Raw genomic sequence first — 27,066 nt, forward strand, 5'->3', positions numbered from 1 at the left:
AGAGTTCTATACATGCATAACTCATCCACTGATACACTGGATGTAATAGTAGAGGCACAACCTTTGGGAATGGTCCTTTCTTACCAAAGTGACTGTCAGCTTGCGGCCTGTCCTACGGTATACTGATCTTTGTCCCTGAGAGGCCACAATCCGGCATATTCTGTTCTGCCCAGTTGTCAAGCATGAAAACCATTTTTTTGGTGTAGAAATCCCTTTGTTCTATTGGTAGAACTAGGGCTGCCACTAGGAATTTCGGGGCCCCATACTGGCAAAATTTTCGGGGCCCCCTTAAGACTCTGCCCAGGCTCCACCCCAGCCCCGCCTCCCTCAAACTGTCCACAGTCAAAAGATTTTTTAAGCCGCCAACACGAAAAGGTAGACTCTTTTGGCCCGGCCCTACTCTAACCTATTAAATATTTGTTAAAATATCCAATACAATTTAGGTATATTTTTATTTATTTTTTAAATTTTAAAATGACCAATAATATCACATACAGGGGACAAATACCACCGCACCATGACCAGACACCATATTACCACCACATAGTGACCTATAATACCACACACAAGGAACAAATTCCACCACACCATGTCCAGACCACACATTACCACCACAGTGACTGAATAATATCACATACAAGGGACAAATACCACCGCACCATGTCCAGACCACATATTACCACCACATAGTGACCAAATAATAGCACATACAAGGAACAAATACCGCCACACCATGGCCGGACAATATATTACCACCACATAGTTACTGAATACTAAAATACTGATCAGTAATAAAAAAAAAACAATACTTAATATCACCATAAGTGCCATTATACTCAGGAGATCTGTACTTAGTATGCAGTGTCTGTGTACAGGTAATACAGTGATCACTGGTGACATTATACACAGGAGCGCTGTATATAGTGTAAAGGTAATACAGTGATCACTGGTGACATTGTACACAGGACCGCTGTATATAGTATACAGTATATAGTGTCAGTGTACAGGTAACACACTGACTCACCAGTGACATCTCTGTTATGATAAGGTAATTCAGTACCACAATGGACATAGAAGTCAGAGCACATACAGTGATCTGACAATAACCCAAAAACATAGAAAGAGCTCTGAGACGTGGGAACTCTGCTGACCGCAATCCCTAATCCTCTCCAACCACACTAGAGGCAGCTGTGGATTGCGCCTAACGCTCCCTATGCAACTCTGCACAGCCTGAGAAACTAGCTAGCCTGAAGATAGAAAATAAGCCTACCTTGCCTCAGAGAAATACCCCAAAGGAAAAGGCAGCCCCCCACATATAATGACTGTGAGTTAAGATGAAAAGACAAAGGTAGAGATTAAATAGATTTAGCAAAGTGAGGCCCGACTTTCTGAACAGAGCGAAGATAGGAAAGGTAACTTTGCGGTCAACACAAAACCCTACAAACAACCACGCAAAGGGGGCAAAAAGACCCTCCGTACCGACTAACGGCACGGAGGTACACCCTCTGCGTCCCAGAGCTTCCAGCAAGCAAGAAAAATCAAAAAAGCAAGCTGGACAGAAAAAAACAGCAAACAAAATAACAAAAGCGGAACTTAGCTATGCAGAGCAGCAGGCCACAGGAACGATCCAGGAGGAAGCAAGTCCTATACTAGAACATTGACTGGAGGCCAGGATCAGAGCACCAGGTGGAGTTAAATAGAGCAGCACCTAACGACTTCACCACATCACCTGAGGAAGGAAACTCAGAAGCCGCAGTACCACTCTCCTCCACCAACGGAAGCTCACAGACAGAATCAGCCGAAGTACCACTTGTGACCACAGGAGGGAGCTCTGCCACAGAATTCACAACAGTACCCCCCCCATGAGGAGGGGTCACCGAACCCTCACCAGAGCCCCCAGGACGACCAGGATGAGCCATATGAAAGGCACGAACAAGATCGGGAGCATGGACATCAGAGGCAAAGACCCAGGAATTATCTTCCTGAGCATAACCCTTCCACTTAACCAGATACTGGAGTTTCCGTCTCGAAACACGAGAATCCAAAATCTTCTCCACAATATACTCCAACTCCCCCTCCACCAAAACCGGGGCAGGAGGATCAATAGATGGAACCATAGGTGCCACGTATCTCCGCAACAATGACCTATGGAATACGTTATGGATGGAAAAAGAATCTGGAAGGGTCAAACGAAAAGACACAGGATTAAGAACCTCAGAAATCCTATATGGACCAATGAAACGAGGCTTAAATTTAGGAGAGGAAACCTTCATAGGAATATGACGAGATGACAACCAAACCAAATCCCCAACACGAAGTCGGGGACCCACACAGCGTCTGCGATGAGCAAAACGTTGAGCCTTCTCCTGGGACAAGGTCAAATTGTCCACTACATGAGTCCAGATCTGCTGCAACCTGTCCACCACAGTATCCACACCAGGACAGTCCGAAGACTCAACCTGCCCTGAAGAGAAACAAGGATTGAACCCAGAGTTGCAGAAAAACGGCGAAACCAAGGTAGCCGAGCTGGCCCGATTATTAAGGGCGAACTCAGCCAAAGGCAAAAAGGTCATCCTGATCAGCAGAAACAAAGCATCTCAGATATGTTTCCAAGGTCTGATTGGTTCGTTCGGTCTGGCCATTAGTCTGAGGATGGAAAGCCGAGGAAAAAGACAAGTCAATGCCCATCCTAGCACAAAAGGCTCGCCAAAACCTCGAAACAAACTGGGAACCTCTGTCAGAAACGATATTCTCTGGAATGCCATGTAAACGAACCACATGCTGGAAGAACAATGGCACCAAATCAGAGGAGGAAGGTAATTTAGACAAGGGTACCAAATGGACCATCTTAGAGAAACGATCACAAACCACCCAAATGACTGACATTTTTTGAGAGACGGGAAGATCTGAAATAAAATCCATAGAGATATGTGTCCAAGGCCTCTTCGGGACCGGCAAGGGTAAAAGCAACCCACTGGCACGAGAACAGCAGGGCTTAGCCCGAGCACAAATCCCACAGGACTGCACAAAAGAACGCACATCCCGCGACAGAGATGGCCACCAAAAGGATCTAGCCACTAACTCTCTGGTACCAAAGATTCCAGGATGACCAGCCAACACCGAACAATGAACCTCAGAGATAACTTTATTCGTCCACCTATCAGGGACAAACAGTTTCTCCGCTGGGCAACGATCAGGTTTATTAGCCTGAAATTTTTGCAGCACTCGCCGCAAATCAGGGGAGATGGCAGACACAATTACTCCCTCTTTGAGAATACCCGCCGGCTCAGATTAACCCGGAGAGTCGGGCACAAAACTCCTAGACAGGGCATCCGCCTTCACATTTTTAGAGCCCGGAAGGTACGAAACCACAAAGTCAAAACGGGCAAAAAACAGCGACCAATGAGCCTGTCTAGGATTCAACCGCTTGGCAGACTCGAGATAAGTCAAGTTCTTATGATCAGTCAAGACCACCACGCGATGCTTAGCTCCTTCAAGCCAATGGCGCCACTCCTCGAATGCCCACTTCATGGCCAGCAACTCTCGATTGCCAACATCATAATTTCGCTCCGCAGGCGAAAACTTCCTGGAAAAGAAGGCGCATGGTTTCATCACCGAGCAATCAAAACTTCTCTGCGACAAAACAGCCCCCGCTCCAATTTCAGAAGCATCAACCTCGACCTGGAACGGAAGAGAAACATCTGGTTGACACAACACAGGGGCAGAAGAAAAACGACGCTTCAACTCTTGAAAAGCTTCCACAGCAGCAGAAGACCAATTGACCACATCAGCACCCTTCTTGGTCAAATCGGTCAATGGTTTAGCAATACTAGAAAAATTGCAGATGAAGCGACGATAAAAATTAGCAAGGCCCAGGAACTTTTGCAGACTTTTCAGAGATGTCGGCTGAGTCCAATCATGGATGGCTTGGACCTTAACAGGGTCCATCTCGATAGTAGAAGGGGAAAAAATGAACCCCAAAAATGAAACCTTCTGAACACCAAAGAGACACTTTGATCCCTTCACAAACAAAGAATTAGCACGCAGGACCTGAAACACCGTTCTGACCTTCACATGAGACTCCCAATCATCCGAGATGATCAAAATATCATCCAAGTATACAATCAGGAATTTATCCAGGTACTCTCGGAAGATGTCATGCATAAAGGACTGAAACACTGATGGAGCATTGGAAAGTCCGAATGGCATTACTAGATACTCAAAATGGCCCTCGGGCGTATTAAATGCAGTTTTCCATTCATCGCCTCGCTTAATACGCACAAGATTATACGCACCACGAAGATCTATCTTGGTGAACCAACTAGCCCCCTTAATCCGAGCAAACAAATCAGATAACAGCGGCAAGGGGTACTGAAATTTGACCGTGATCTTATTTAGAAGGCGGTAATCTATACAAGGTCTCAGCGAACCATCCTTCTTGGCCACAAAAAAGAACCCTGCTCCTAATGGCGACGATGACGGGCGAATATGCCCCTTCTCCAAGGACTCCTTCACGTAACTCCGCATAGCGGCGTGCTCAGGCACAGATAAATTAAACAGTCGACCTTTTGGGAACTTACTACCAGGAATCAAATCGATAGCACAATCACAATCCCTATGCGGAGGCAGGGTATTGGACTTGGGCTCATCAAATACATCCCGGTAATCAGACAAGAACTCTGGAACCTCAGAAGGGGTGGATGACGAAATAGACAGAAATGGGACATCACCATGTACCCCCTGACAACCCCAGCTGGACACAGACATGGATTTCCAATCTAATACTGGATTATGGACTTGTAGCCATGGCAACCCCAACACGACCACATCATGCAGATTACGCAACACCAGAAAGCGAATAACCTCCTGATGTGCAGGAGCCATGCACATGGTAAGCTGGGTCCAGTACTGAGGCTTATTCTTGGCCAAAGGCGTAGCATCAATTCCTCTCAATGGAATAGGACACTGCAAGGGCTCCAAAAAAAAACCACAACGCCTAGCATACTCCAAGTCCATCAAATTCAGGGCAGCGCCTGAATCCACAAATGCCATGACAGAATAAGATGACAAAGAGCAGATCAAGGTAATGGACAAAAGAAATTTTGACTGTACCGTACCAATGGTGGCAGACCTAGCGAACCGCTTAGTGCGCTTAGGACAATCAGAGATAGCATGAGTGGAATCACCACAGTAGAAACACAGCCCATTCTGACGTCTGTGTTCATGCCGTTCAACTCTGGTCAAAGTCCTATCGCACTGCATAGGCTCAGGTTTATGCTCAGATAATACCGCCAAATGGTGCACAGATTTACGATCACGCAAGCGTCGACCGATCTGAATGGCCAAAGACATAGACTCATTCAGACCAGCAGGCATAGGAAATCCCACCATGACATCCTTAAGGCCTTCAGAGAGACCCTTTCTGAAACTAGCTGCGAGCGCACCTTCATTCCATTGAGTGAGTACGGACCACTTTCTAAATTTCTGACAATATACCTCTATCTCATCCTGACCCTGACACAGAGCCAGCAAATTTTTTTCTGCCTGATTCACTGAATTAGGTTCATCGTACAGCAATCCGAGCGCCAGGAAAAACGCATCAATATTACTTAATGCAGAATCCCCTGGCGCAAGAGAAAATGCCCAGTCCTGAGGGTCGCCTCGTAAAAAAGAAATAATGATCCTAACTTGTTGAACTGGGTCACCAGAGGAGCGAGGTTTCAAAGCCAGAAATAGTTTATAATTATTTTTGAAACTCAGAAATTTAGTTCTATCTCCAAAAAACAAATCAGGAATAGGAATTCTTGGTTCTAACATAGAATTTTGAACCACAAAGTCTTGAATATTTTGTACTCTTGCCGTGAGCTGATCCACACATGAAGACAGACCTTTAATGTCCATCGCTACACCTGTGTCCTGAACCACCCAAATGTCTAGGGGAAAAAAAAGGCAAAACACAGTGCAGAGAAAAAAAAATTGTCTCAGAACTTCTTTTTTCCCTCTATTGAGAATCATTAGTACTTTTGGCCTCCAGTACTGTTATGATGAGGTAATTCAGTACCACAATGGACATAGAAGTCAGAGCACATACAGTGACATGACAATAACCCAAAAACATAGAACGAGATCTGAGACGTGGAAACTCTGCTGACCGCAATCCCTAATCCTCTCCAACCACACTAGAGGCAGCCGTGGATTGCGCCTAACGCTCCCTATGCAACTCGGCACAGCCTGAGAAACTAGCTAGCCTGAAGATAGAAAATAAGCCTACCTTGCCTCAGAGAAATACCCCAAAGGAAAAGGCAGCCCCCACATATAATGACTGTGAGTTAAGATGAAAAGACAAACGTAGAGATGAAATAGATTTAGCAAAGTGAGGCCCGACTTTCTGAACAGAGCGAGGATAGGAAAGGTAACTTTGCAGTCAACACAAAACCCTACAAACAACCACGCAAAGGGGGCAAAAAGACCCTCCGTACCGTCTAACGGCACGGAGGTACACCCTCTGCGTCCCAGAGCTTCCAGCAAGCAAGAAAAACCAAATAAGCAAGCTGGACAGAAAAAAACAGCAAACAAAATAACAAAAGCGGAACTTAGCTATGCAGAGCAGCAGGCCACAGGAACGATCCAGGAGGAAGCAAGTCCAATACTAGAACATTGACTGGAGGCCAGGATCAAAGCACTAGGTGGAGTTAAATAGAGCCGCACCTAACGACTTCACCACATCACCTGAGGAAGGAAACTCAGAAGCCGCAGTACCACTCTCCTCCACCAACGGAAGCTCATAGAGAGAATCAGCCGAAGTACCACTTGTGACCACAGGAGGGAGCTCTGCCACAGAATTCACAACAGGCTCCGTCTTCAGCATCCTCTGGCAGTGACGCTCAGGTCAGAGGGCGCGGTGACGTAGTCAGTGCGCGCCCTCTGCTGAACGTCAGTGCTGAAGACGGAGCCGCACGAGGAGCAGGTAAATATTGAAAGTGCCGGGGGTCCTGAGCGAAGAGAGGTGAGTATGTGATTTTTTTTTTATGGCAAGAAAAGCATATGGGTCAAGTGGCTGTACGGAGCATCTTATGGGGCCATAACACTTGTGCAGCACTATATGGGGCAAGTGTCTGTATGGAGCATCTTATGGGGCCATAACACTTGTGCAGCACTATATGGGGCAAGTGACTGTATGGAGCATCTTATGGGGCCATAACACTTGTGCAGCACTATATGGGGCAAGTGGCTATACAGAGCATCTTATGGGGCCATAACACTTGTGCAGCACTATAAGGGGCAAGTGACTGTACGGAGCATCTTATGGGGCCATAACACTTGTGCAGCATCATAAGGGGTAAGTCACTATATGGAGCATCTTATGGGGCCATAACACTTGTGCAGCACTATAAGGGGCAAGTGGCTGTACGGAGCGTCTTATGGGGCCATAACACTTGTGCAGCACTATAAGGGGCAAGTGGCTGTGCGGAGCATCTTATGGGGCCATAACACTTGTGCAGCACTATAAGGGGCAAGTGGCTATACGGAGCATCTTATGGGGCCATAACACTTGTGCAGCACTATAAGGGGCAAGTTTCTGTACGGAGCATCTTATGGGGCCATAAAACTTGTGCAGCACTATATGGGGCAAGTGGCTATACGGAGCATCTTATGGGGCCATAACACTTGTGCAGGACTATATGGGGCAAGTGGCTGTGCGGAGCATCTTATGGGGCCATAACACTTGTGCAGCACTATATGGGACAAGTGGCTGTGCGGAGCATCTTATGGGGCCATAACACTTGTGCAGCACTATAAGGGGCAAGTGGCTGTACGGAGCATCTTATGGGGCCATATGTTATGATCTGGTGGCCTAGGAGCAGCATGAGACGGACTCTGGAGAAGGTAGTCCCTGTACTGACCGCAAACCCTGAACCTAGCAGCGCAACTAGAAGTAGCCGTGGGGGGTACCTAACTCTCCCTAGACCCCTCGGCACAGCCTAAGATCTAACTACCCCTAAAGACAGAAACAGGAAACCTATCTTGCCTCAGAGAAAATCCCCAAAGGATAGATAGCCCCCCACAAATATTGACTGTGAGAGGAGAGGGAAAGACAAAAACATGAAAAAGCACAGAACTATAAGGTCCACTGCAGGTGGACAGCAAAAACAAAGCCAGGACTCATCTTTGTAGAAAAGCACAGCAAACTGGAGAGACCAGCAGGGAAGTGAATCCTTCCAGAACAATGGACAACTGGCACTGACTGAAGGATCCTGCAAAGCTATATACCCCAGTCAGTTTTGCAATCAGTAGATACACCTGTCCACTCCTGCAGTCCAGGCACAACTGCATTACCCTCTACAACCACCGGAGGGAGCCCAAAAGCTGAATTCACAACAGCCATAACACTTGTGCAGCACTATATGGGGCAAGTGGCTGTACGGAGCATCTTATGGGGCTATAACACTTGTGCAGCACTATAAGGGGCAAGTGGCTGTACGGAGCATCTTATGGGGCCATAACGCTTGTGCAGCACTATAAGGGGCAAGTGGCTGTACAGAGCATTTTATGGGGCTATAACACTTGTGCAGCACTATAAGGGGCAAGTGGCTGTACGGAGCATCTTTGGGGCCATAACGCTTGTGCAGCAACAAATGGGGCAAATGGCTGTACGGAGCATCTTATCGGGCTATAACACTTGTGCAGCACTATCAGGGGCAAGTGGCTGTACGCAGCATCTTATGGGGCCATAACGCTTGTGCAGCACTATATGGGACAAGTGACTGTGCGGAGCATCTTATGGGGCTATAACGCTTGTGCAGCATTATAAGGGGCAAGTGTTTGTATAGAGCATCTATGGGGCCATAATGCTTGTGCAGCACTATAAGGGGCAGTGACTGTACGGAGCATCTTATGAGGCTATAACACTTGTGCAGCACTATAAGGGGCAAGTGACTGTACGGAGCATCTTATGGGGCCATAAGGCTTGTGCAGCACCATAAGGGGCAAGTGGCTGTACGGAGCATCTTATGGGGCCATAATGCTTGTGCAGCACTCTAAGGGGCAAGTGGCTGTACGGAGCATCTTATGGGGCCACAATGCTTGTGCAGCATTATAAGGGGCAAGTGGCTGTACGGAGCATCTTATGGGGCTATAACCCTTGTGCAGCACTATAAGGGGCAAGTGACTGTTTGGAGCATCTTATGGGGTCATAACGCTTGTGCAGCACTATATGGGGCTAGTGGCTGTACGGAGCATCTTATGGGGCCATAACACTTGTGCAGCATTATATAGGGCAAATATCTCTATGGAGCATCTTATGGGGCCCTTATCACCCTTTATGCAGGATTATATGGGGCATATTTTAATATGGAGCATCTAATGGGGCCCATCAAACTTTGTGGAGCATTATATGGGGCTCCTGATTCAATATGGATATTCAAAAACACTTAACCTACTGATGTCTCAATTAATTTTACTTTTATTGGTATCTATTTTTACTTTTGAAATTTACCGGTAGCTGCTGCATTTTCCACCCTAGGCTTATATTCGAGTCATTAAGTTTTCCCAGTTTATTGTGGCAAAATTAGGGGGGTCGGCTTAAACTCGGGTCGGCTTATACTCGAGTATATACGGTATTTTTGCCCAAAATTCTAAACTACACCAGATGAAGAAAAAAAGGCGACAGTGTTGCTCTGCACAGTGATAGAACCGCTTCTCCCATTTAAAACAGTGTCCTCAAAAAATAAATCCTGCCTCATGATCCTGCCCCATCTGTCCCATGATCCTACCCCATCTGTCCTATGATCCTGCCCCATCTGCCCCATGATCCTGCCCCATCTGTCTCCATCCTGCCCCATATTCCTGCCCCATCTGTCTTCATCCTGCCTCCTGTGTCTCCAATCCTGCCACGTGTCTCCAATCCTGCCCCCTGTGTCTCCCATCCTGCCCCCTGTCTCCCATCCTGCCCCCTGTCTCCAAGCCTGCACCGTCTCCAATCCTTCTCTCTGTCTCCTTCCTGCCCCTGTGTCTCCCATCTTGCCCCCGTGTCTCCCATCCTGCCCCTATGTCTCTATTCTGCCCCTGTGTCTTCATCCTGCCCCTGTGTCTCACATCCTGCACCCGTGTCTCCCATCCTGCCCCCATGTCTCCATTCTGCCCCGGGCCGCTATCAATAAAAAAAAACCTTTCTTCTTACCTGAGGCGCTCCTGCGTCATTTCAAGCATGCACTTGCCGGCGAATGACAATGACGTCATACGCCGGCAACGTTGCGTGCTGATGTCAGCTGCCAGCCTCTGACTGGCTGGCGGATTTAACTATTGCCGTGCGGGCCCTCACAGCAATAGAGTAACTGAACCTGCATCTCGGACGCAGGTTCAGTTACTGCAGCGGCAGAAGCCTGTCGCTGGGGCCCGATCAGCAGAGGAGACGGGGTCCGATGTGGGCCCCCTCTGCTGATCGGACCCCATACGCCAGTCAGGGCAGTAGTGCCCTAATGGCGGCCCTGGGTAGAACAGGTCACAATGCCACACCGGCTCTACCCCTACACTGAACGTCCTTCCTTCATGTACAAGAGTGCCATCCTCTGAATTAGGCAAAGTTACAATCCATTAGGGATGGATTGTCAGTGGCTGCCCAGTTCACACCAGTATCAGAGCTCAGAACCTTATTTTGCCAACACTGTGACACCTGTCAGCTTAAAAGTATTATTACATTTAAGAAAACGTTTTCTGTTATTTACAGTCTGTTGTAAAAAAACAACAACTATGCTTTACTTACCCTCCTGGGGTGCTCAGAAAGGTCTTCGCTGCTGCCATGGTCTATGCTACTTGGCTGTAGTTGTACTGTCCTATTGAAATCTCTTCAGGAAATCTCGGAGCTGATGAGCCCAATAATTGATCGATATGACATCACTGCTATAGTCAAGTAACGAACTCTGTGGCAGTGGTGGAAACATAGCGCTGGACCCTTGGATGGTAGCTAAAATTATTTAATGGGGTTTTTTTTACAATGCATTGTGCATATTAGGAAAAGTTTTCTGAAAAGGGACAATCCCTTTAGTATGGATCACAATTACGAAGAAGGTATCTTTTGATGGGGTATAACCTCCAATTAGTCATGTCATTACAGAGGTTTATCTCCATGGTCACACACATACATGCCAAAAAAGAAGCTTTATACAGAGATCAAGTAAAATTCAATAACTTTATTTTGACAATCTAATATATAAAGCTGAATGTGTGTATATTATTATTATTATTATTATTATTATTATTATTATTATTATTATTTATTGTTATAGCGCCATTTATTCCATGGCGCTTTACATGTGAGGAGGGGTATACATAATGAAAACAAGTACAATAATCTTAAACAATACAAGTCATAACTGGTACAGGAGGAATGAGGACCCTGCCCGCGAGGGCTCACAATCTACAAGGGATGGGTGAGAATACAGTAGGTGAGGGTAGAGATGGTCATGCAGCGGTTTGGTCGATCGGTGGTAGCTGCAGGTTGTAGGCTTGTCTGAAGAGGTGGGTCCGGGATTGGCATCTGCACCGTCGCAGCTACAGCCACAAAATTTTGCACAGTCACACGTCTGGACCCCGAGAGCATCATAGGCTATGTTGTGAGGTGAAATATTAACCCCGCGCTTTCCAATTCACAAAACAATTTTGCCCCTATCTACATAATGGGGAAAAAGTGAAAGGAAAAGTGTTGGAGGCAAATTGACAGCTGCCAGATGTGAACAAGAGGGACTTAAAGAGTGAGAGCGATGGCGCCAAAGAGTATATACCGTATAGTTGCTAAGGTGGGGCCCCGACATGGGATACTCACCACACACGGGGATATGAACACACACACAAAATGCGCCACACACTACCACGTGCTTGAACACATATACCACCCTCAGCACACATTTCACCACACATACACCAACCTCGCTACATAAAAGTCGAAACACAAAAGTCGCCGCTCAAAACTCGCCACACGTGCAAAACTCACCTCATGGAAAACTCGCCACACGCAAAACTTGCACACGCGGAAAAATTGCCACATGCACAAAAGTTGCAACACATGCAAAAGTTGCCTCACACAAAACTTGCACATACTCAAAAGGCACCACACATAAAACTCGCCACACGCAAAACTCGCCATGCACAAAACTTGCTGCACACAACTTGCTACACTAACCTGTCACATGCAACTCGACACACAAAAAGTTGCTACACGCAAGTCACCACACAAAACTCATCTCACAACAGTCGCTACATGCATGTCGCCACACGCAGCTCAACACACACAACTTGACACACGAAACTCGCCCCAAAACACACACAAGTCTGGTATTTTCCTTCAAAAATAAAAATCTGATTAATAAGCAGACAAACTACAAGAGCAACAAATGTACCATATAGGAAATACAGCAGCTGTCAGTCACATGACCTGTCTATTATGTGTATGTGTGAGCTAATATATACTGCCAGGGGGAGGGCTTCCTGTTGGCTGGGGATTTATCAGCCTGCCAATTTAGCTTACAAATACTGAGGTAAAAATACTGGCCAAATAACGTGTGAACGAGGTCTAATACAGGAGGAGATGACATACAGATATATACTATGTACAGGGGAGATGACACACAGGTATATACTATATACAGGAGGAGATGACATACAGCTACATACAATATACAGGAGGAGATGACACACAGGTATATACTATATACAGGAGCAGATGACCTGCAGGTATATACTATATACAGGAGGAGATGACATACAGGTATATGCTATATACAGGAGGAGATGACACACACATATATACTATATACAGGGGAGATGACATACAGGTATATACTATATATAGGAGGAGATGACATACAGGTATATACTATATACAGGGGAGATGACACACAGCATGTATATACTATATACAGGGGAGATAACATACAGGTATATACTATATACAGGAGATGACATACAGGTGTATACTATATATAAGGGAGATGACAAACATGTATATACTGAGGTGAAAATGAGAGGTGTGAGGTGAAAATGAAAAGGTGTGAGTACAAAATGAGAGGAGGGAGGGAAAATAGTGGAGTGATCGGAAAATGACAGATGTGAGGTCGAAATGACAAGTGTTAGGGGGGAATGAGAGAAGTGAGGGGGAAAATAAGAGTGAGGGGGAAAATGAGAGGTTTGAGGGAGAAAATGAGAGATGTGAGGGGGAAAATGAAAGATGTGATGGGGAAAATGAGAGGCGTGATGGGAAAATAAGAGAAGTGAGGTGCTATAACTAACCACAGATATTTACTATGCCCAGGCAACACCGGGCTCTTCAGCTAGTCATAAATAAAACCAATACATATAAGAACAAATATAAAATGGAACACCACAGATGAGTCTAGTGGTGGGTATGCCAAAGATGTGCAAATCCTAATCAAACGTACGTAATAAAAATATATATGTTTAAATCCTGCAAATCATTCAAAATATAATATGATATACACATACAAGCAGTATATCACAAAAGTGAGTACACCTCTCAAATTTTTGAAACATTTTATTTTATCTTTTCATGGGACAACACTGAAAGTTTAACCCTTTGATTCAATGTAAAGTAGTTAGTGTACAGCTTGTGTAACAGTGTAAATTTGGTGCCGTCTAAATATCTGAAAACACGCCAATTAATGTCTAAACCGTTGGCAACAATAGTGAGTACACTCCTCAGTGCTTCAAAATGGCCACATTTTTCTCAAAATGTCAATATCTTGTGTGGCCACCATTATTTACATGCACTGCCTTAACTCTATTGGGCATGCAGTTCACTAGAGCTTTACAGGTTCACACTGGAATAGTCTTTCATATAATCCAGAGCTGGTGGATGTTGGAGACCTTGCACTCCTCCAACTTCAGTTGGAGGATGCCCCACAGATGCTTAATAGGATTTAGATTATTATTTATTATTATTATTATTTATTGTTATAGCGCCATTTATTCCATGGCGGTTTACATGTGAGGAGGGGTATACATAATAAAAACAAGTACAATAATCTTAAACAATACAAGTCATAACTGGTACAGGAGGAGGGAGGACCCTGCCCGCGAGGGCTCACAATCTACAAGGGATGAGTGAGAATACAGTAGGTGAGGATAGAGCTGGTCATGCAGCGGTTTGGTCGATTGGTGGTTACTGCAGGTTGTAGGCTAGTCGGAAGAGGTGGGTCTTCAGGTTCTTTTTGAAGGTTTCGATGGTAGGCGAGAGTCTGATGTGTTGTGATAGAGGGTTCCAGAGTAGGGGTGATACGAGAGAGAAATCTTGTATACGATTGTGGGAAGAGGAGATAAGAGGGGAGTAGAGAAGGAGATCTTGTGAGGATCGGAGGTTGCGTGTAGGTAAGTACCGGGAGACGAGGTCACAGAAGTATGGAGGAGACAGGTTGTGGATGGCTTTGTACGTCATGGTTAGGGTTTTGTACTGGAGTCTCTGTGAAATGGGGAGCCAGTGAAGGGATTGACAGAGGGGAGAGGCCGGGGAATAGCGGGGGGACAGGTGGATTAGTCGGGCAGCAGAGTTTAGAATAGATTAGAGGGGTGCAAGAGTGTTAGAGGGGAGGCCACAGAGCAGGAGATTGCAGTAGTCATCTGGAGACATGCTTGGCCAGGCCAGCACCTTTACCCTCAGTTTCTTTAGCAAGACAGTGGTAATCTTGGAGGTGTGTTTGGGGTTGTTATAAAGGGAGGAGATCATGCTCTGCTTCAGTGTGTCACAGTACATCTTGGCATTCATGGTTTCCTAAATGAACTGTAGCTCCCCAAATCCAGCAGCACTCATACAACCCGAAACCATGACATGCCCACCACTATTCTTGACTGTAGGCAGGACACACTTACCTTTGTACTCCTCACCTATTTGCCACCACACACGCTCAACACCATCTGAACCAAATACGCTTTTCTTGGTCTCATCAGACCACAGAACATGGTTCCAGTAATCCATGTCCTTAGTATTTTTGTATTCAGCAAACTGTTTGAGGTCTTTCTTGTGCAATATGTTTAGAAGCACTTCTTTCTGGCATGACAGCCATGCAGACCAATTTGATGCAGAGTGCAGCGTATGGTCTGAGCACTGACAAGCTGACCCCCCCACCCCTTCAACCTCTGCAGCAATGCTGCCAGCACTTATACATCTATTTTCAAAAGAAATCCTCTGGATATGATGCTGAGTACATGTACTCAAATTCTTTGGTCGACCATGGTGAGGCCAGTTCTGAGTGGAACCTGTCTTGCTAAACTTCTGTATGGTCTTGGCCACCGTGCTGCAGCCCAGTTTCAGAGTGTTGGCAATCATCTTATAGCCTAGACCATCTTTATGTAGAGTAACAATTCTTTTTTTCAGATCCTCAGAGAGTTCTTTGCCATGAAGAGCCACACTGAACTTTCAGTGACCAGTATGAGAGAGTGTGAGAGCAATAACACCACATTTAAAATATCTGCTCCCCATTCACACTTGAGACCTTTTAACACTAATGAGTCACATGACATTGGAGAGGGAAAATGGCAAATTGGGCACAAGATGTCCATTTTCGTTTAGGGGTGTTGTCACGCGTCTGTTGTGAATTCCGCTCTTGGGCTCCCTCCGGTGGTTGTAAGTGGCACTTTTGTGAGTTCTGCTCTTGGGCTCCCTCTGGTGGTTTTAAGTGGAATGGCTGCTCCTTGGATTTAGCAGTCTGCAGCTGCTTCCACTGATTGTCTTTCTGCTCGGCTATTTATGCCTGGCTCTTCCCTTCAGCCAGTGCCACTTGTCAATGGTTCCTGGTTGGATTCATATCTCTCTTGGATTTCCCTGATCTCCTGACCAGTTCAGCAAAGATAAGTCCTTTCTTTGCTCTTTTCTGTCCACATGTTGTGGACTTATTCGTTCTGTGCATTCTATGTTTTGTCCAGCTTGTCAGTATGGATTAATTCAGCTAAGCTGGAAGCTCTGGGAAGCAGATTTACCCGCCACACCTTTAGTCAGGTGTGGAGATTTTTGTAAACTCTGTGTGGATTTTTGTCTTTTTTAATACTGACCGCACAGTATTCCGTCCTGTCCTATCTATCTAGCTAGACTGGCCTCATGTGCTACATCCTGGTTTCATTCTACGTATGTCTTTTCCCTCTCCACTCATAGTCATTACTTGTGGGGGGCTATCTATCCTTTGGGGATTTTCTCTGAGGCAAGATAGTTTTCCTGTTTCTATCTTTAGGGGTAGTTAATTCTCAGGCTGTGACGAGGTGCCTAGGGAGTGACAGGAGCATCCCACGGCTACTTCTAGTGTTGTGTTTAGCTTAGGGACTGCGGTCAGTACAGGTACCACCTCCTTCAGAGCTCGTCCCTTGTTGCTCCTAAACCACCAGTTCATAACAGTACAAGTGGCCCAAAAATGAATTAAATGCATCTCAAAAGAAGGAAAAAAAAATTCTGAGCCATTTTTTTTTCTGTGCTCTGTTTTGTCTTTTTTTCCTCTTGATCTCTGGGTGGTTCAGGATTTATGATCTGGCATGGATGTTCAGGGTTTGTTTTCTCGTGTGGATCAACTTGCTGCAAGAGTACAGAGTATCCAAGATTATGTTGTCCAGACTCCGGCTTTGGAGCCTAAAATTCCTACTCCTGATTTGTTTTTTGGGGACAGATCCAATTTTTTGAACTTTAAAAATAACTGCAAATTGTTTTTTGCTTTGAAACCCCGTTCTTCTGGTGATCCCATTCAGCAAGTTAAAATCATCATATCCTTGCTGCGTGGTGACCCTCAGGACTGGGCATTCTCCCTTGAATCAGGGGATCCGGCATTGCTGAATGTAGACGCATTTTTTCAAGCACTCGGATTATTGTATGACGAACCTAATTCTGTGCATCATGCAGAAAAAACCCTGTTGGCCCTGTGTCAAGGTCAGGAAGCGGCAGAATTATACTGCCAGAAATTTAGGAAATGGTCTGTGCTCACTAAATGGAATGAGGATGGTCTGGCTGCTATTTTCAGAAAAGGTCTTTCTGAAGCCCTTAAAGATGTTATGGTGGGCTTCCCTACGCCTGCTGGTTTGAGCGAATCTATGTCTCTAGCCATTCAGATTGATCGGCGTCTGCGCGAGCGCAAAGCTGTGCACCATATGGCAGTGTCCTCTGAGCAGAGTCCTGAGCCTATGCAATGTGATAGGATTTTGACTAGAACAGAACGGCAGGAATTCAGATGTCAGAATAGGCTGTGTTTTTACTGTGGTGATTCTGCTCATGTTATTTCTGATTGCCCTAAGCGTACTAGGAGGGTCGCTAGGTCTGTTACCATCAGTACTGTACAGCCTAAATTTTTTTTATCTGTGACCCTGATTTGCTCATTGTCGTCCTTTTCTGTCATGGCATTTGTGGATTCAGGCGCTGCCCTGAACTTAATGGACTTAGAATTCGCCAGGCGCTGTGGTTTTTCCTTGCAGCCTTTGCAGAGCCCTATTCCTTTGAGGAGCATTGATGCTACACCATTGGCCAAGGATAAACCTCAGTACTGGACGCAGATGACCATGTACATGGCTCCAGCACATCAGGAAGATTGCCGTTTTCTGGTGTTGCATAACCTGCATGATGTTGTTGTACTGGGTTTTCCATGGTTACAGGAAGATAATCCGGTGCTGGATTGGAAAACTATGTATGTGACTAGTTGGGGTTGTCAAGGGGTACATAGTGACGTTCCTTTGATGTCAATTTCCTCTTCCCCCTCTTCTGAGGTCCCTGAGTTTTTGTCGGATTTCCAGGATGTATTTGATGAGCCCAAGTCCAGTTCCCTTCCTCCACATAGGGACTGTGATTGTGCTATTAACTTGATTCCAGGGTGTAAGTTCCCTAAGGGCCGACTTTTCAATCTGTCTGTGCCAGAGCATGCCGCCATGCGGAGTTATGTTAAGGAGTCTTTGGAGAAGGGGCATATTCGGCCATCTTAGTCACCATTGGGAGCGGGTTTCTTTTTTGTTGCTAAGAAGGATGGCTCCTTGAGACCCTGTATAGATTATCGTCTTCTTAATAAGATCACGGTCAAATTCCAATACCCCTTGCCTTTGCTTTCTGATTTGTTTGCTCAGATTAAGGGGGCTAGTTGGTTTATTAAGATTGACCTTCGAGGGGCATATAATCTTGTTCGTATTAAACAGGGTGACGAATGGAAAACTGCATTTAATACGCCCGAAGGCCATTTTGAATACCTCGTGATGCCATTCGGGCTCTCTAATGCTCCATCTGTGTTCCAATCTTTCATGCATGATATTTTCCGCAATTATCTTGATAAATTCATGGTTGTATATTTGGATGATATTTTGATTTTTTCCGATGATTGGGAGTCTCATGTGAAGCAGGTCAGGATGGTATTCCAGATCCTTCGTGATAATGCTTTATTTGTGAAGGGGTCTAAGTGCCTATTCGGAGTTCAGAAGGTCTCTTTTTTGGGTTTTATTTTTTCTCCCTCGTCTATGGAAATGGATCCTGTTAAGGTCCAAGCTATTCATGACTGGATTCAACCCACATCTGTGAAGAGTCTTCAAAAATTTTTGGGCTTTGCTAATTTCTATCGCCGTTTCATTGCCAACTTTTCCAGTGTGGTTAAGCCCCTTACTGATTTGACGAAGAAAGGCGCTGATGTGACGAATTGGTCTTCTGCGGCTGTTGAGGCCTTTCAGGAGCTTAAACGCCGATTTACTTCTGCCCCTGTGTTGCGTCAGCCGGATGTTTCTCTTCCTTTTCAGGTTGAGGTTGACGCTTCTGAGATTGGGGCAGGGGCCGTTTTGTCTCAGAGGGATTCTGATGGTTCTTTGATGAAACCGTGTGCTTTTTTTTCCAGAAAGTTTTCGCCTGCGGAACGCAATTATGATGTCGGCAATCGGGAGTTGTTGGCTATGAAGTGGGCGTTTGAGGAGTGGCGACATTGGCTTGAGGGAGCTAAGCACCGCGTTGTGGTCTTGATTGATCATAAGAATCTGATTTACCTCAAGTCGGCCAAGCGGCTGAATCCTAGACAGGCTCGATGGTCCCCGTTTTTCTCCCGTTTTGATTTTGTGGTCTCGTATCTTCCGGGATCTAAGAATGTTAAGGCTGATGCCCTCTCTAGGAGTTTTTTGCCTGATTCTCTTGGGGTCCTTGAGCCGGTCGGCATTCTTAAGGAAGGGGTGATTCTTTCTGCTATCTCCCCTGATTTGCGGCGGGTGCTTTGGGAATTTCAGGCTGATAAGCCTGACCGCTGTCCAGTGGGGAAGCTGTTTGTTCCTGATAGATGGACAAGTAAGGTAATTTCTGAGGTTCATTGTTCAGTTCAGTTCAGTTCATTGTTCAATTGTTCAGCACTCCATGGCTCAGCACCACCCTACATCTCCTCTCTGGTCTCAGTCTACCACCCTACCCGTGCCCTCCGCTCCGCTAATGACCTCAGGTCTCCATCCTCAATAATCAGAACCTCCCACTCCCGTCTCCAAGACTTTACACGTGCTGCGCCGATTCTTTGGAATGCACTACCTAGGTTAATACGAATAATCCCCAATCCCCACAGTTTTAAGCGTACCCTAAAAACTCATTTGTTCAGACTGGCCTACCGCCTCAATGCATTAACCTAACGATCCCTGTGTGGCCTATTTAAAAAAAAAAAAAATCAGGTTCCTCGCATTATGTTCTCATTCACTTTATGCAGTTAATAGCCCTCTGTGTCTGTACTGCTACATACTTAGGCAGTTAATTGGTTCGTGCAGCTTTACATGAACACCCGAGCCTTACACTATGGCCGGTCCGAATAACTAAAGCAATTGTTACCATCCACCTCTCGTGTCTCCCCTTTTCCTCATAGTTTGTAAGCTTGCGAGCAGGGCCCTCATTCCTCCTGGTATCTGTTTTGAACTGTATTTCTGTTATGCTGTAATGTCTATTGTCTGTACAAGTCCCCTCTATAATTTGTAAAGCGCTGCGGAATATGTTGGCGCTATATAAATAAAAATTATTATTATTATTATTCAGTGTTGGTCATCCTGGGATTTTTGGTACCAGAGATTTGGTTGCTAGGTCCTTTTGGTGGCCTTCTTTGTCGCGGGATGTGCGTGCTTTTGTGCAGTCCTGTGGGACTTGCGCCCGGGCCAAGCCTTGCTGTTCCCGCGCTTGTGGGTTGCTTTTGCCTTTGCCGGTCCCTGAGAGGCCTTGGATGCATATTTCCATGGATTTTATTTCGGATCTTCCTGTTTCCCAGAAGATGTCTGTTATCTGGGTTGTTTGTGACCGGTTCTCTAAAATGGTCCATCTGGTACCTTTGCCTAAGTTGCCTTCCTCCTCAGATTTGGTTCCATTGTTTTTTCAGCATGTGGTTCGTTTGCATGGCATTCCGGAGAATATTGTGTCTGACAGAGGTTCTCAGTTTGTCTCTAGGTTTTGGCGGGCCTTTTGTGCTAGGATGGGCATTGATTTGTCTTTTTCTTCGGCGTTTCATCCTCAGACTAATGGCCAAACTGAGCGAACTAATCAGACCTTGGAAACCTATTTTAGATGCTTTGTGTCTGCTGATCAGGATGATTGGGTGGCTTTCTTGCCGTTGGCCGAGTTTGCCCTTAATAATAGGGCTAGTTCGGCTACTTTGGTTTCACCTTTCTTTTGTAATTTTGGTTTTCATCCTCGTTTTTCTTCGGGGCAGGTTGAGCCTTCTGATTGTCCTGGTGTGGATTCTGTGGTGGACAGGCTGCAGCAGATTTGGACTCATGTGGTGGACAATTTGACGTTGTCTCAGGAAAAGGCTCAACATTTTGCTAACCGCCGTCGGTGTGTTGGTCCCCGGCTTCGTGTGGGGGATTTGGTTTGGTTGTCTTCTCATCATGTTCCTATGAAGGTTTCTTCCCCTAAGTTTAAGCCTCGGTTTATTGGTCCTTATAAGATTTCTGAAATTATCAATCTGGTGTCTTTTCGTTTGGCTCTTCCAGCCTCTTTTGCCATTCATAATGTTTTCCATAGATCTTTGTTGCAGAGATATGTGGTGCCCCTTGTTCCCTCGGTTGATCCTCCTGCCCCGGTGTTGGTTGAGGGAGAGTTGGAATATGAGGTTGAGAAAATTTTGGATTCTCGTTTTTCGAGGCGGAGGCTTCAGTATCTTGTCAAGTGGAAGGGCTATGGCCAGGATGATAATTCTTGGGTTGTTGCCTCCGATGTCCATGCCGCCGATTTGGTTCGTGCTTTTCACTTGGCTCGCCCTGATCGGCCTGGGGGATCTGGTGAGGGTTCGGTGACCCCTCCTCAAGGGGGGGGGGTACTGTTGTGAATTCCGCTCTTGGGCTCCCTCCGGTGGTTGTAAGTGGCACTTTTGTGAGTTGTGCTCTTGGGCTCCCTCCGGTGGTTTTAAGTGGAATGGCTGCTCCTTGGATTTAGCAGTCTGCAGCTGAGTTAATTCTCAGGCTGTGACAAGGTGCCTAGGGAGTGACAGGAGCATCCCACGGCTACTTCTAGTGTTGTGTTTAGCTTAGGGACTGCGGTCAGTACAGGTACCACCTCCTTCAGAGCTCGTCCCATGTTGCTCCTAAACCACCAGTTCATAACACGCGTCATCTTGGATTCATGGCAGCTGTGGCTCCACTATAATTAAAATGTGTTTTTTTTCCTTTCGGGACAGTAAGAGTTAATGTCAGTTTCCTTGCTGACAGCTGCTTTGATTGCTAGTCAGCTGATGTGGGTGGGACCACTTCCATCATCCTTTAAAAAGTCACATGACACTTCAGCTGACTGTCGGTGATAGAGCAATCTATGTTGACCAAGCCTGGAGTAAGGAGCTCTCTGATTGCAGTGGTGAATCTGCTGGTTTTGTGTTGTTCATGGTCCTGGTGCCTTTCCTCTTCTGTCCGGTGCTTTGCAGCAGAGACAGTTGTTAAGTTAAGTTCCCCTTGTACTGTCTGTCTTGTTGTTGTCCCTCTCCCTGTGTTGTTCACAATCGGCAGTGGTGAGCCTAGCATCTTTGCCGGCCATTGCACTAGCCAGGGAATAGCGAGGAGACAAACAGCATTTAGGTGCGAGACGGCGGTGGGGGGAAGGACCCGCTTAGGGCATTAAGGGAGTTTAGGGACAGGCACAGATTGAGGCTCAGGAGGTGCCCCATCCCTTGTTCACTATGGTGAAGGCCTTCCTCTCCCCATTCCATCCCGTTGTTTGGTGTACCTTGTGTCGTCCGCTAAATTTAACCATATTGGTTCGGAACAGGAGTACTCACTTTTATTGCCAGCGGTTTAGAGATTAATGTGTGTTGGGTTATTTAGTTTAGAGGACGCAACACATTTACACTGTTATAGGAGCTGTACACTAACTACTTCACATTGTATCAAATTGTCATATCTTCAGTGTTGTCCCATGAAAAGATATAATAAAATGTTTAGAAAAATGTGAGTGGTGTACTCACTTTTGTGATATACTGTATGCAACAATTTGGAAAAATCTCAGAAAACAAGGCAAATTGGACATAATTTCACACAAAATCCCCAAAATGGGCCAGATAAAATTGTTGGCAACTTTGCTTCAAGCATGCACAAAAAGAAGAAACTATGGTGAAAAGTACAAGATAATGGACAAATATCAAATTTTATTTTATAAGAAAGATTATTACAGGACAAACTTGGGATGGGACACATATATACATACACATACACATACACATATATACAGCTCTGGCAAAAATTAAGAAACCACTGCACAGTTTTATAAAAAATCAGCTTCTCTACATGTCTGACAGCCATTCCATTTCAGAGTTAGTTGAATTCTGACCAGAGTACACCTCATTCTACTTAATGTGCTCCTGATTAGGTGATCACCTGAACCAAATCTTATTTAACGAAGGAAAGTATAAAAAAACACTGCTGTGGTGTTCACAATCCTCTTGCAATTGGACAAGCTGAATGGCAAAACAAGTGCTAGCATTATCCCAAAAGTAATAGGAATGAAAAAATTACTTTTAACCATGCCAAAGGAGTTCAAAAGAAAAGTCTTGAGTGAGGAAAAGTAATGGCTTTTCTAGCAATTGAATACAGTGAGCGTCATGTTGCCTCCATCCTTAAAATTTCTAAGACGGCAGTCCATTGCAACAAGGTCAAGCAGCAGACATTGGGGACAACAAAGCTACAGACCAGCAGAGGGCGAAAATGACTCTCCACTGACCAGGATGACCGTTATCTTATTCGAATGTAACTCAGCAACGGCAGGATGACATCAAGTGACCTACAGAAGGAATGGCAAATGGCAGCTGGGGTGAAGTGCACGGCAAGAACAGTTCGTAACAGGCTCCTAGAGGCAGGACTCAAGTCATGTAAAGCTAGAAAAAAGCCTTTCATCAATGAGAAACAAAGGAGAGACAGGCTGAAGTTTGCCAAAGACCATAAGGATTGGACCATAGAGGACAGGAGTATGGTTATCTTCTCTCATGAGCCTAATTTTCAGCTTTGCCCAACACCTGGTCATCTAATGGTTAGACGGAGACCTGGAGAGGCATACAAGCCACAGTGTCTTGCACCCACTGTGAAATTTGGTGGAGGTTCGGTGATGATCTGGGGATGCTTCAGCAATGCTGGAATTGGGCCGGCTAATCTTTGAGATGGACTTATGAATCAAGCCACATACAAGGTTATCCAGGAAAAACAGATGATTCTTTCTGCTCAGGCAATGTTCCCCAACTCTGAGGACTGGTTTTTCCAGCAAGACAATGGGCCATGCCACACAGCTAGGTCAATCAAGGTAGGTGTGGATGAAGAACCACCACATCAAATCCATGTCATGTCCAGCCCAATCTCCAGACCTGAACCCCATTGAAAACCTCTGGAATGTAATTAAGAGGAAGATGGATAGTCACAAACCATCAAAGAAGAACTGCTTGAATTTTTGTACCAGGAGTGAAATAAGGTCACCCAAAATCAGTGTGAAAGACTGGTGGAAAGCATGCCAAGACGCATGAAAACTGTCATTAAAAATCATGGTTCTTCCACAAAATATTGATTTCTAAACTCTTCCTGAGTTAAAACATTAGTATTGTTGTTTCTAAATGATTATGAACTTTTTTTGCATTATTTGAGGTCTGCAAGCAATGCATTTTTTTGTTATTTTAACCATTTCTCATTTTCAGAAAATAAATACAAAATGTATTGCTTGGAACTTTGCAGACATGTTGTCAGTAGTTTATAGAATAAAAGAACAATTTACATTTTACTCAAAAATATACCTATAAAGAGAAAAATCAGACAAACTGAAAATTTTGCAGTGGTCTCTTAATTTTTTCCAGAGCTGTATATGGCCTTTAAGTGTGTGCGATTTACATTGTTGCTGAAGGTGCTCCACTCACCTTGATATTTTGGGCACCTGAACTTGGAATCTGTACAAATGGAAAGGAAGCTTGGGGTACTTCTTGATTTTTTAATTTAGAGATTGAACTGTGTTATTTAGTGAACTGTCTTGCATTGTTATTTGGGCACCATGGGTAACTGTATCCTTCTGCACTAGAAGTATCTTCAGCATCTTACCAACATAAATGAGGATTATCTATAGTAGATTCCTGACAGGTCACCATCCATGATCTGCCTTCTTTTCCATTGTCTTTTTTTGTTGACAAGTAACACATCGCTGGAATAAGGTTGTTTGCCCCTAAATAAAGCTGGGTAGCACAAACCTGGTGACAGATTCCCCTTTAAAGGGGTTGACCAGACTTATAATATTGATGACCCTACTCCATGGAATAAGATATCAGTATCTGATTGGAGGGGGGTCTGACAACTTACACCTTATCAATCAGCTGTTTTTAGCTGTTTTCTTTGTGGTGGCTGGGGCCTCAATTTGTTTTGCTCTGCTAATGATTATGTAACATTCTGTTTGTTACTTTGTACTATAAATGTATCTGACTTTCTATTACAGGATCGAGCCCAGGCTCAGGTTCTTCTGTTCGCTGGCTTCCTCAGCCTCTCACTAGAAGGAATCATTCTTACCCTAGAGAGTTGCTGAATGGTGAGTGTAAGTAAAACTATATATGCTTTAAACATGTCTTGAACAATGTTTTGTAATTTAAGTTAAGATAAAAAATGATAAAAAATTAACAGAATAAAAAATAGAGTATTGTACGGCCAGGTAAAATTTGAATATATAAATACTAGTTGGCCCGTGTGAAATTTTCGCACATTGGTCGTTGGGGCGCAGGCAATTTACGAAAAAAGCAAGCTGGTCAAATATAAATGTATTTGATGACATGATGAACACAGACAGGTATTTATCCTTATATATTATTTCTAAACACTCTTTTTCGGCGATTACTTTGAATCTTCGTTTATACTGCACCCACACACAAAAATGATACACCATTTGAAAGGTAAACTTGCCCCCTTCCACAAGAAAATAGCGAAACAAACCACACATCCACGATGTGATCACAAAATACAGTTTAAACATTAATTTTCATAAACCTGCAGTAAGGAAAAATGACCTGCAGGTGGCAGCACACGACTTCACCTAAATAGAGCTTTGCTGAGCAATGTGGACATACTTTATCCATATTCCCAACACTGTGGGTTTTAACTTCATTGTCTGGAAGTAATAAGCAAGCACAACAGTATGTATTTGGAAGTGAATGTTGGCACCTCCTTGCACAGATGTCTTGTTGTAGACGCAGGAAGTAATCAGGTGGAACTAAATCAATACAGTGCTTTTGCAGTAGTGTTCTACACTGATTCACTATCTGTTGTCTGTGCTTCTGTTGAGCCTGTCTATGGTATACAAGTCTTTGTTTTCTTTGTTCATGAGGTTGTAGCCTGTTTGATGTTCGATGAAATGGTGTCTGAAGAGGTCTGGGACATCTCGTTCATGTTGGCCTGCCTAGAGGTCTGCTTTTTATACACCTCTTTCTAGTTGATCCTGCAAAGTAATTCCAAACCCAAACAATGTCAGGTCTGCGCTCCAAATGCAGCTTGAAATGTACAATAGGCAGTGCATGTTTCCAATTGAAAAACAGTGCATGTTTCCACATGTGTTTGCGTATGTGACTCACCTGCAGTGAAGTGTGCAATCTGTTTGGATTTATTTGTGATGTCTGTAAACAGCTTAGAGGTAGTGTGGTGCCACCTGCAGGTCATTTTTCCTTACTGCAGGTTTATGAAAATTAATGTTTAAACTGTATTTTGTGATCACATCGTGGATGTGTGGTTCGTTTGGCTATTTTCTTGCTGAAGGGGGCAAGCTTATCTTTCAAATGGTGTATCATTTGTGTGTGGTTGCAGTATGAACGGAGATACAAAGTAATCACCGAAAAAGAGTGTTTAGAAATAATATATAAGGATTTTGAGTAATCTAGTTCTATAATAAATGTATATGTATGTGCAAAATAAACCTAAAGACATGCAAAGTCTGTAATTTTTCCAAGTCAAATATATAACATGAGAAAATTAATAATAATAGTAATAATAATAATAATAAAAGAAATCAAAGAATAAAGTAATACATAAAAAAGAGAATGATTAAAATAAAGAAAGGTCCTAGTTTATAAGATGCAAGACGGTGCTAATTTAATCAGTGGAAATAATCTTAGTTTTTTTTTACTCATATCTAACATATTTAGTGTGTCTTTGTGCTATGCCTTTATACAGTATAAATTATGAGGCTAAAAGTTTTGCACTTAAATACCACATCCACAAGCAGTTGCTGAGCACCTCATTCTGAAAGCATGTACATTATTATGGGGCTGCCCCTTTTCCACTTTTTACTAGATTTCCACAGCCCGTTAATTCACAAGAATATTGCGGCCGGTCACTGATATTGGACAACAAGGTTTAGAGCTAACTTTTCAATTCATGCTAAATGTCAGTGCTCAGTGAATATCAGTCAAGTTATTCCCCACATGTTTTGTAAAATCTTCTTCTAAATTATCTTTTAGTTTTTTGCAACAAAATATGTAAAGATTGCAGGATAGGGTGAGTTACAGAAGGCTAAGGCCTCTTTCACACTTCCGTCTTTGGCTGGGCGTCATAGTGCAGTGAAATGACGCGTCGACGGACGTTGTGAAAATAGAGGAAAACGTGTGTGACGCATTC

At 44.5% G+C, this 27,066-nt stretch overlaps 1 protein-coding gene across 5 annotated transcripts in view; it reads left to right on the forward strand.

Annotated features, from left to right (window-relative positions):
- CCDC136 (coiled-coil domain containing 136) overlaps positions 1-27,066 on the forward strand; it is a 123,548-nt gene that overhangs the window by 5,576 nt on the left and 90,906 nt on the right. For 3 of the 5 annotated variants that reach the window (XM_069765422.1, XM_069765421.1, XM_069765419.1), the window contains exon 2: positions 24,905-25,000. In XM_069765422.1, the coding sequence (XP_069621523.1) occupies positions 24,905-25,000 (96 nt within the window). The remainder of the gene's footprint in view (positions 1-24,904; positions 25,001-27,066) is intronic. The other 2 variants (XM_069765423.1, XM_069765420.1) reach the window with 1 other exon arrangement.

The sequence above is a fragment of the Ranitomeya imitator genome, chromosome 4 (assembly GCF_032444005.1).
Source record: "Ranitomeya imitator isolate aRanImi1 chromosome 4, aRanImi1.pri, whole genome shotgun sequence".
NCBI lineage: Eukaryota > Metazoa > Chordata > Amphibia > Anura > Dendrobatidae > Ranitomeya > Ranitomeya imitator.